This window comes from Octopus bimaculoides, chromosome 2 (genome assembly GCF_046866305.1).
Source record: "Octopus bimaculoides isolate indiv1 chromosome 2, ASM4686630v1, whole genome shotgun sequence".
In the NCBI taxonomy this organism is placed as follows: domain Eukaryota; kingdom Metazoa; phylum Mollusca; class Cephalopoda; order Octopoda; family Octopodidae; genus Octopus; species Octopus bimaculoides.
In genome coordinates, this window is record NC_142929.1 from 124,088,244 (window position 1) to 124,100,702 (window position 12,459).

The 12,459-nt window shown below is 31.6% G+C and overlaps 1 protein-coding gene across 1 annotated transcript in view; it reads left to right on the forward strand.

Moving 5' to 3' along the window:
* Positions 1-12,459, forward strand: part of LOC106882437 (protein unc-80 homolog) — a 281,073-nt gene that overhangs the window by 124,190 nt on the left and 144,424 nt on the right. Inside the window, exons 16-19 of the mRNA XM_089347637.1 lie at positions 7,646-7,768; positions 9,394-9,593; positions 10,444-10,656; positions 12,056-12,238. Coding sequence (XP_089203763.1) covers positions 7,646-7,768; positions 9,394-9,593; positions 10,444-10,656; positions 12,056-12,238 — 719 coding nt within the window. The remainder of the gene's footprint in view (positions 1-7,645; positions 7,769-9,393; positions 9,594-10,443; positions 10,657-12,055; positions 12,239-12,459) is intronic.

Consider the following 12,459-nt stretch of genomic DNA (forward strand, 5'->3'; position numbering starts at 1 on the left):
ATAAATCCCCAGACTGGAATTTTTTCAAGGATGATCCAAGGTGTGCCTGTTGTATTTTCAGTCCCTACATGTCCAATACATGAAGCAGTTGTCCAGTTATTAGATTGTAGCAGTTTAAAAATGATTTATGTTTTGTTGGTGGTGTGAACCTTCTTTCAATTTATATTACCTATCCAGTTTCCATCATAGAGTGGTGGGTAGGCATTAGATGTTAACATCCTTTGAAACTGCTAGAATTGGCAGGTTTGTTTCATGCTTCACTGCATCAGCTGTGTCAACATATTTCATTTTGTATTATGTAGGCATATCTGTATATGTATATATGTGTGTGTGTGGGTATACATATATATATATATATATGTATATATATATATATATATACAGACGCACACTCACTCACTCACTCACACACACACACACACACACACACACACACACACACACATACACACATGTGGATATACATGATTAAAGTTCTGTAAGCATTCAAACTTTTCAGAATTTTGTCATATTCAGATGCTAAGAAATATTTTAATTTTATTGCAAGAGAATTAATAGCAATTCAATAAACATACTGTCTTAGCTTTACATACTCCCTTAGCTGTACATGCTGTCTTAGTTATACACCATTCTCTTTCTTTGAGTTTGACATATAGCTCTGCACAAAGGAATGATATTCCAAACAAATATTTTATATGTTGTATGTAAAAATCTTTGAAGAATGCATAGTATTGTTTTGGGGCTGAATATTATTGAATTTGATGTGCTTATAAACACATTAATTATCTGATAAAACACTGAAATGATAGTAAAATTTTAATACGAATATGGAGCAGTTATTTTAGGTTTTGATAGGATGATTATTGACAAAAAAATTATACTTTGAGAAATTAATGATCAAAGCCTTTTGAGAGAGTTTAATAAAGTAAATAGTCTGCCATTTATAATCGTAAAAATTAAATCAACTTCACCATTATTATTATTTTTTTTTTTTTTCATTAATTCCCCAAATAAGCCACATTGAAATTTCTCTTGCACATTCATTATTTTGCTTAAGTGTCACTTCTAACTTTTCAGATAATCTTCAATTAAGTGTTTTGAAGTAATTTTTCTAATGTGATGCTCTAATTCCATGGAATACTTATTAAATAAAAGAAAAGTTAGAATAAATAAGCTTTGAAATTGTATTCATTTAAATGTGATCTGGAATGTCTGATAACTTTGTGTCTTACTTTCTTGTACGATAGACTTATATTGAAATTTATCATTATTATTGTTGGTGTTATTATTATCATTATTATTATTATTATTAGTTAATATAGACTAATTTGTGTTTGAAATAATAAGATTAAATTGGTGTTTTCATTTTCAGGGAGAGTTTAAAACTATGTAAGCTCTGTAGAATCTGGTGTATATTAAATGGTGTTGGAAAGACAACTTGCCATTTGTCTAGACTGAAATATGAAGAAAACTAAATTAGGAAATTTTATTTTGATTAGCTAACTATATTTTTATTTCAACTAGATGATAGAAATGGTAAGACTTTGCTACAAGACAACTACATAAAAATATGACATTTTAGCAGCAAGAAATTATCCACTTGTTTGATAGATTTTATTCATTAATTAATAAAGATTAACAATGAGTTTGTTTTTTTGTTTTTTTTTAACTGGGAATTTCTATTAAGTGAGGTCATGAAAGTCATTGACAAATAAACCTTTTGAAAAGATATGAAAATAATGAATAAGAATTAAGAAACAGTTGCTTAAATGATCAAATTAGTCAATTTTTTAGTGCTTAGTTTTTACACAATTACTGTTTTTGTTGCTCAAGTTATCTTAGCAATAAAATCATTTTTGACACAATTTCAGACATCAATTTATCCACTGTAGTTAGTTTTATAACTGCTAGTCTTTCTTTTAGTGTTCCTCTTCTGTTGAAACTGATAAGAGATAATGAAATTATATGTGTTAATTTGTTGAAAACAGAATTTATAGCCTTGTAAATGATATGCTTTGTAAATGGGTTATATCTTTGTCAATACTGTACTGTGTTTGAAATATGTCTACACTCATTTAAATCGTATCATAATGTGTGTATTTAAAAATATTGTGATAGTTTATAAATTTCCTGAAAGTATGCTAAAACATGTATTGAAATTACTATGATAATCTTTTAAATGATATCTGTTGGAAATGATATATATTGTATTAAAGATAAAATTTTATTCCTTATTTTTATCAACTTCGGCTTGCTTTCTATATATGGATATTGTTTTTATTTAGTCTATGCATTTTTTTTTTATTTCTCTCTGTCCATTATGGCATCATTTTCCATTCCTGTTTCTTAATTATTATTGTTTATACTGTGCATCTGTGTATGCAGTGAGAATGAAAATATCTTGTAAACATAAATGGTTTTAGTGTGTTGCTATCAAGTCAGCCTTGTGGAAGCTATTTCTTTTCAGAATATTAATTGCGATCAGGTATCAAAAATGTGTGTGTGAAGGGATATACCTATATTAGTCTTACTTTATCAGTTTATCACCACTCTATGATATGTGTATGAGTGTGCATCAAACAGGAAATATGAAGCAAATAGAATTGATTATCTTGAAGTTACATGAATGAATATTCCAATCCTCATGGCTGAGGGTTGGAGACATCAGATACAACCACCACTTGTTGTGACACATGCTGTAGCCATGTCAGTGACAGTTCTCTCAGAGTTTTGGGTTTGTTGTATCATCATGCTTTCTTCAGAATGAATAGGGTTAGATGATCTCCAGTTCTCTTCCTCCCCAATGTACTATCAAATTTCACTCTCTTACCCTTTGCCTCTTCACAGACACTCACGAGCAGGTAAGGCTTTTTGCTCAGAGTTCCTTCTAAGTCTAGATGCCTTCCAAGACAACTCACATGTTTTCCAGAGACATGCTTTAAGAATGCTCAATCCCAGTGGTCTTACAGACATTAACTCAGAATTCCAAGTCCCTACACTGGTGCTATCTAGTCATTGATTCTACATTAGGTTCGTCTGTGCTTTTGACAAGGTATTTTTTTGTTCTAGGTTTCTAGTCACCCTTCTCACCAGGAATGCTTGACAGTGCCATCTGAAAGCATGGGCACACCGGGCAGTTGCATATGGCGTAGTGGTTAAGAGCGCAGCTACTACTACTACTACTACTAATAATAATAATAATAATAATAATAGTAATAGTAATAATGATAACAACAGCAACAACAACATCGAAAAATACCTTAGGAATGAGAACCCAGGTTCAAAATTTCCCCAAGACACCTGATGAAGGCTGGAGGGTATATTGACTGAAACGTGTTAACAACAAACAAGATGAGGACAAATATCCGTCAATTGTAAATGATGTGCATTTATGACATTCATACTTTTCTCAGTGACTAATGCAACTTATGAAATGTCCTGTTCAGGATAGAAAGTGAGATTGTGATATTCTTTGTGTCAAGAAACAATACTGCAGCATTCACCCACTAAAATAGCATCTAATGAGAGCTAGTAAGGGAGTTGCTATGTAGTCATTTGAGCTGCTAAGAATAGCATCCAAATAACCCTCAAAAAGTGCCATAGCATGTTTTTAAAAGACTATACTGATGAGCCCCACCTTGGAAAAATATGAGATTATCTTGGCTTGAAGACCTTTGATTCTAGAGTTAAATAATATTTAATAATTGGATCTAATTTAAGGCTCAAGATAATTTTGAGGGGAGGATGTTTAGTTAAAACCACCAACCTTGTACTTGGTACTTTATTTCACTGGACCCTTGTAGAACAAAAGTTAACTTCAGTAAGATATAAACTCAGAACAGAGAGAGCCAGAACAATATCACATGATATATAATGCTGATGATGATGATGATTTCAAATTCTGGCACAAGGCCAGCAATTTCAGGTGAGAGGCTAAGTTGATTACATTAACCCCAGTGCTCAATTGATACTTATTTTATTGACCCTGAAAGGATGAAGGGCAAATTTGAACTCAGACCATAAAGGCAGACAAAATGTCACTGAGCATTTTGCCCAGTGTGCTAATGATTCTGCCAGTTTGCTGCCTTAATCATGATAATGATGTATTCCAATAAAGTAACGAAGTGTCAGAAATATCATGAATAGAGAAGGGAAATTGAAGACTTGTCTCTTTGGGCATAAAGCAGTTGAAGTGAGTGAAGTGGTTTTCAATTGGAATTGACACCAAGTTGATGACTGTTTTGCTGAGATGTTATCAATGCTTTTTCGTGTTCGCCATAAGTATAAATATAATGGTGATGCTTCAATAGAGGCAGTATAATGTCAATTGAATCTTAAGGTGATAAATTACAAAATAAATACCATGAGAAGTTGAAGTCAAGATATGAATAACACAAGTCATTATATTAATAATTGAAATATGAACCATAATCTTTAACAGCTGCTTAGTGACAACTTTGATATCGTGCTAAGAATTCTATGCCTCAAAGAAATATTTTGCTTAATAATTCTTTTTGTAACTGGATTGCAAATCACATATAAAGATATAAATGAAAGTGTATAAATATTGGATTAAAAACCCCTTTAGATAGGAAAAGTTGAAGACTTCCTGTGGGACTCAAACCCACATCTCAACTTCTCCTGTAGACATGGCAGCTGTTCTACCATTGAATCAAAGCAATCCTTCAAATTTCTCAATCTGTTTTAGAAACTTTGTTCTTTCCAGTGAGAATTGTCTGCTCTTGATGTAATAATTTATAAACTTTCAAGGAAATGTGAAATAATTATCTTTGGAAGTGGATCTCGGAGCACATATAAAGCTTTAAATAAATAACATGAAAATGTTAGCAGATGAGGGTTTGAATCCCATGGGTAGCCTTTGACCTTTTCTATCCAAAAGGATTTTTCAACCCAATATTTACATGCTATAATTTATAGCTTTATATTTGCTTCAAGATCCAGTTCCAAAGAGAATTATTTCACATTCTCTCGAAAGTTTATAAGTTCTTATGATGTCAACATCTTAAAATATTTTTGGAACAGAAAGATCTAGCTATAGCCCCTCTTTTGTTTCGGAGTTAACTCCCTCTGTAAACCCTACATCTCACATCATTATTTTTCTTGTCTTTATTACTTTCTAAAGTGAATTAAGAAACAATTCTCTTGGTTTCGTATAATATTTCAGTAATAGACCCTTTGATTATATGTTTGTTGTGTGTGTGTGTTATCATTCTTCCTTTAGTTTCATTAAATGTCTGGTTTAGAGGGAAGTAAATTTCAGGTTGGACTTTTATAGCCAGATGTACTTCCTGGCACCAATCTTTAGTTGTTTTTCATGTAAAAGATTTTAGATTCTAGATGAATTTGAAATAAGAGCTTGTGGATGATTTGTTGACAGGAAACTTCAACAGACTTCACTGATTGTGGCCCAACCACACGTGACATCACTGTCCACACACATAGCATAGTTTAGTAAACATTCACACAGACCCACATGCATACATATATATATATATATATATATATATATATATATATATATCATCATCATCATCTTCATCCACATAAATATGGGTGTACCAATATGAGAAAAACACTGAATGCATTAGTAGTGTTTATTAATTTAAAGATGCCGATTCACTCTGATACTACTTCAACCACTGATAGAGTGCTCATCAGCTTTGTGTGTGTGCGTGTGTGTGTATTTATATATATATATATATATTATTTATTACTAGTTTCTTGCATTTTCTTTTATGCCAATGTTTTTTTAATGCAATCTTATATTCAAATATTGAGCACTTCTTTGGTTTCCAAATTTTTCTCTTGTTCTAAAATATTTTTTCTCTCACCTTTCTTATTCATGAATATTTACAGTTTATAGTTTGCTTAGTGTTATCTTACTTAATTTTTCTGTTCTTGAGTTGGATATTTTTTTCTGTTGATAAAGTTCCAGCTTGTACTTCTTTCTCCCCCATCCCTAAACTAGTAAATATTGGTGGAGTTCACATAATTTGCTCAACTGTCACTTTATATCATTTGTATATTTTTATCCATAAATTGCACATGGTTAAAAAAAAAACAGAGCTACAATTCTAAAATCCTTTTTATAAATTGTGGCGAACACGATTGAGAAGGAGGTAAGCATCTGATAAACTGATTCTGCAGCCTGGTGTCAACTTGTGGTAGGAGCCATTTGATTTCACTTCAACTGCTAATGCCCTTTTAAAGACATGACTGTAATAAGATTTATTTCCCTGTTCTATAGTGCAATTTTACCTTATCAAAATGTACTAATATTTATTATTCTATAAAATACTAATATTTAATGAGATATTTGATCAAGTAACTTTATTGTTTTTATTTATCTTTGATTTTAGTACTTGGTTCTCTCGAAACATCATTCATGTGTATTTTGCTCATCATACAATTAAATCTATTTTTCACTTTTCTCTTATGGAAAAGACCAACTTCAGTTATAGTTTTCTTTTAAATTTTCAGTTTATCAACTTCTTTCTTTTAAGTTAATAACTTTAAGTTTTCATTATGTTTTATCATGATACAATAATCATTTTGTTTTTTAGTATTTTTTAATTAATTTTTTTTAAATAGTTCAGTTTTTATTTTCTTTTTAGGTGATACGAAATTTCCTTACTTGAATTTAACTCACATCTAAGATGTGTAATATAATATTTTTTTCATGGTAGTTTTTGTGTTTGTGTGCATTTGTTTTGTTTTTTCTTCCCTCCCCTCTTTATTATTTCATATATACTTAGATGGAAAACATAATGCACCAGTAGTTTATATTTTCCAGATGCTGTCGAAAGACATTCATACCAATTCTATATGGATGCTGTATACACAAGACTTAATTATTATAAACTTCATTTTTTTTTTTTTTACTTGCAGAAGAGGAACATATTTCCAGTTTAATCAATAGACATTAATAAGTAAACCTGATAAGTGCAAATATATATATATATATATATATATATATATATATATATATATATATATATATATATATATATATAGTTAATAATATATTTGTATAATTTGGAGAGCTATATTCTAATCATGGTACTAAACTTACACATCTAGAGATATATTTTGATATATTTTGTGTATATATATATGCGTGTGTGAGTGTATTAAAATATCATATATAGTTTTCTTTATTTCAACTATCATGTATAGCCCATTTCTTATTCCTTTTTTTTTTGTGTGTGTCTCAGTACCTGGTATTTTTGTTAAATATATTCTTCAATATTTCTTAGAACTTTCTTTTATGTTTCTTCATATTTTGATAATTTTTCTTTCATCAAAAAAATATAGCAAATATCACATGTCCAAATTTTACATTTGAACACTCAAGAATGTTGGACTTACATTTTCGTGCTTTGAAACGGACTGGTTTTCTATTCCTTTTTTTTTGTTCTTTTTTTCTCTTTTAGTTTATATGAAAGGTTTTCTGGGTTATCATCATAAAATAGAACGTTTTACTATCACAACTGAAATTTTTTTATAGTAATTAACAAAAAAACATTATCATATGATTGTTAACATCAATAGAATGTTACTAGTAATTTATCGAAAGGTGTCTTTTGATCAGTGCAATTTAACATGTAAATTTCCCTTCCAATAGGGAGAAGACTAGCCCAAGGTCGCCAGAAATTACTGAAGCATTTTAGACGAAGTTCTGGTCCTGGGCATAATTCAAGTTTCCGTCACAATAGGAGTTTCCGGTTGAAAAGGCAAGAAGGCGGGAGTAAGTACATAATTTTTTTTCCTCTTTCCAGGTTTTTCATATTTATTGATCTAAAGAAACCCATAGTAACCAATTTGTTATGGAGAAAGGAACAGGGCAAAGATAGGATAGCTAATGTTTAATTTTAAATGATATATTATTACTTGGTCAGTTTTTAACATTGATTCAGAAATGGTGGTGTTACCATCTTCCCTAAGAAGCAAATGGATAATGTAGGGGCAGTTAGATTTATGGGATTTTCAGGTCAACCAAAAGCTTTATGGGTGAAATATTGGAAATGAAAACTGTGTAGAAATTTATGAGAGGGACCATGCCTTATCTTGAGTAGCAGCTTTAATTCATCACTCTATTTAATACCACAATCCAGCACATGGATGGCTTTAGTTGAGTCTATTCTGTTGCAAGTATTCAAGCCAAGTCTTAGATGTGAAGATAACATCTTGTTACTGAGGCCCTCTGAAGAGTCAGTAAAAATATTAAAAAAAAGAAGTATTAGAAGATTTTATCTTACCTTGACAAATCCATCAACAACAACAGAGTCAGAGACAAAGTACCTAACTACAGGATAGGAAAGGATTCTGCTACATTCAGCTGACTTTTCAAATGTGTAAGAGTAAGAAGCATTTTCATACTACCTAGAGAATGTTTTGTAATTCTAGCACAATCTCTCTTTTTTATATGACTGAGAGCAGTGGCATCTAAAGAACAGCCAAGAAGGGAAACCTGATTTACTAGAAATAGCTAAATCTCATTCAGGTTACATCCTATTATCATAAAGAAAGGATGGACATCATTGATTAGTTTACTCTTCCACTGTTTGATTAAAAGTTGGGTGATGATGGCTGGAAAACTTTTGTTCATTGTTTTGCTTAATCAAGCAACAGCTAGACAATAACAGCCCTTATAAATGCAGATGCTTTTGCAAAATCCTGGAAATTCTAGATGTAAAGAAGCTAGTCGAGCAACAACCATTGTTTGCAATCGTAATTAAATGAGATCTCACTTGTCTGGGTGATATTACACTACAACCATCAATTAGATCTGCAAACCAAGTAAAATAATTGTATGTGAATAGACAGATGAAAATTGCACCAGTGAAGGATAACCATTATGGATCTCTGGACAATGATTATATGTTGAACTAACACAATAAAGATTGTCATTGACTGAGATCTTTGACTGCCTTCTCTTAAGTATGAGTCCAAATTAATTTTCAATGATTATTGGGAAATATGTGACATCTTTTCATGTTCAGAATTGCTGAAGCCTGGAATAAACTACCTGCATCAATTGTTAGTTGTCGTGCCACTATGTTCTTCAGATCTTCTATGCTTCTTGAAATTGTTATAGGCATAAGGCCTGAAATTTTGATGGAGGGGGCTAGTTGACTACATCGACCCCAGTGCTCAACTTGTACTTATTTTATAAACCCTGAAAATATGAAAGGCAGCGTTTGAACTCAAAATGTAAATACAGATAAAATGCTACTAAGCATTTTGTCCAGCATGCTAATGATTCTGCTAGTTTGATGCCTTATTAGAACATCTTATAATGTACGCATGCACACACACACACACACATGCACTCAATACATTTATTGAAACCTTTCTTTTATTGATTGTCAGGTATCAAGCGGTTTGGAAGCATACGTTCCAGAAAGATTAGTAGTCAGTCTATCCGGTCAGATAAAAAGTTTTTAGAAGAGGAACAAATGGAAGGCGGTGATTCACAACAAGCTACTAGTGACCATGAAGCACAAGAAAGTCACACTGATCAAGATGCCTACGACGAGAAAAACTTGGGTCAAAATATGCCATGGATTAAAGTAAGATGACATCAATTGAATGTTTTGCAATGATTTTTTAGAAATCTTTTTATAAATTGAATATATCATTGAATTTATCTATAGATGTATGTTGAACTTTTATTTCTATGAGGGCACATGACCTAATGGTTAGGATGTTGCACTCTCAATCGCAAGACCATGGTTCCAGTTCTTGGACCAGGTGGTGCGTTGTGTTCTTGAGTAAAACTCTCCATCTCATGTTGGTCTGTGATCACTTCAACACTTGATGTATGGTACAGTGTGCGCCCACACAGGCAATGTCGATTTGATGGAGGGAGTGAGCTGATGTATAACACATACATTTGATCATTGTTAACAAATCATCTGGTGCAGGTTGTTCAGCAAGAAATTGCTGAACCACCTTTCTCACACTACCATCATCATCATCATCATCATCATCATCATCATATCTTTGTTTTTTCCTCCTTAAATGTTAAAAAAGTTTAATATTAAACTGAATTGTTTCTCAGAAGTTTTAGTCGTAGTACATATTTAGTAACATTTAAGAAGGGAAATGTTTTGGCTTGCTTGGCTTCGTCAGACTGCATGTGTCTGTGTGTATGTGTGTGTGTGAGAGAGAGAGAGAGAGAGAAAGAGAGCATCGTTTTCATCATCATTTAGCATCCCTACTCCATCCTGGCATGCTTCAAAATCAGTTTCTGTCTAAACCATGCTAGAACGGACATTAAAACAAGCACCATTAATGTTATTGTTGATTCAGTGTATTGTGCACTTTCTTCTATACAATATGGTTGAGTACTTAGTTAACACCAGTCAGTATTGTTGCTTTATTTTATGTAATGAATTTCTTTCTTCTTTTTTTTTTCAGATTGTTGTCCAACTTGCCAATTTGTCTAATTTCATTTGTACTCACCAAAATTATTGTCACCCATATTGTTATGAGCGACAGCGGCGCAGTTGTTCACGCTTAATCACAGCAGTAAAAAAAATATATGAATCTGTAAAAGAAGTTGAAGTGAAGAAACCTCATAAAGTAGTTGAACTGAGTTCTACATTGCAGAAGGATAAACTCAAAAGAAAAGTATGTTCTTTACAAATAGTAAATATGTAGTAAGGATGACAATGTATTCTTTACATATTGATTTTATTTATGCATTCTTTATTGTATGTATGTGTATCTATGAGTTAAATCATGCAAGAATTATACACTTACCTATAACCTACTGTATTTTCCAATATACAAGTTAATGTGTAGTGTAAGCATGAACTGTAAGCATTCAAACATCATCATCATCACCTTTCCAAATCCTGCTACATTTCACATGGAATTTTTGGTCTTTCAACGTCATCTTGGCATATAAGTCAACCTACCTTTTTGGTTGTAAATTTTAGTCTGGAAAATTCAACTTATATGCTGGAAAATACAGTTTTATGCTATTGGAACATCAGAAGTCTTCTTCCTCGTGTAGTAATTCAAATTAAGACATATTGGAATATTGGACTATCTTCTCAAGATCCATGGAATGATGTGTACTTAGCACCGCAAATTAAGGAAGCAGTCATCAATTATAAATTCCCAAGTACTTTCCATAAAAATACTGCACTTCTTCCACTTCCTGGGTACGGTTAGTACAGCTAAGCTGTTGAAAATGAAATACCTGAAATTCAGTTCTGCGGTCATGATGAACCAGGTTATACTAAACCGTTTTCTCCTCCTCCCCTAATGCATTCTATATTCAATTAATTTTCATTCATTTAAATTCTATTGTTGCCTCCCCTGCCAAGTCTTTTAGATAATCACTTTCATTCATCACTGCATTAAGCATATTAGCATCCAGTTTACTATTAACCCTGTCAAATCGGTTAATTGTAACTCTTATCATAGGATGTTTTATTTCCCAACTCAATTTGTAATAAATTAACTACTGCACTTTTTGTGGTCAGCAGTATTTATCAATGCATAATCAATCCTATCAATAGCTCATAAAGGATAAGGTTACATATGAAAAATGTAATGGTTACACACTTCTTAAAGATATTTTTGCATAACTGAAAGGAAATTACTGCTCGTTAGAAGTAAAAAACAGGTCACAGATTTATTTTGTTGTGATCCATAATTCATGTAAATTACAAAAAAAAAAAAAAGAAGAAAAAAAGATTAACATAAAACAGGTGGAATATTTGAGCCTGATATGATCAATTTAAATGCTAATGGGTTAAGAGACATGTTAAATAAATTAATCTATGTTATTTTACTTAATTGTTAAGACTGGCATGTTCTCTTAAAAATACTTGTAATTCCAGTAAATCTAGAACTTTACTGAAGCCACCTACTCATGCAATTTGTAAAAAATTTGGTGTAAAAGTTATTTTTATAGTGTGTTTGTGTTACATTATATAAAATATGAGCTTTATTTTACCATGAAATCTTGGTTTAAATTTAATTTACTTATGACAATTGCTACATTTGTCTTTTCCAGGAGTCCCTTTTTCAGCAAGCATCGCCCACTCGTAGAAGGGAGAGCACTCCTCTCCTTGAGAAAATTAAATCAGACGTATCCCTCTCTAAATTAAAATTAAGCTCTCCACATTGGAAGAAAGAAGAAAAGCCACACAAGGCAAAAGCTGAACCATTACCAATTGTTAAATATGTCACCACTCAGGTAATTACCATCAATGAAATTTTTACTTCACACTTTCTTATTATAGCACTATTGATCTTATCATTTGTACTAGTGCCCTAAGAAGAATGGCACTTCTCTTTATACTCACAAGCTCTCCACTTAGAATCATAGAAAGGATGAGAGAGATTGTTGTAGTTGAAAAATAAAACTTGACAATTAGTAGTTAGCAATTTTGTAGAAGCATTTAGGTCAAAAGAAAA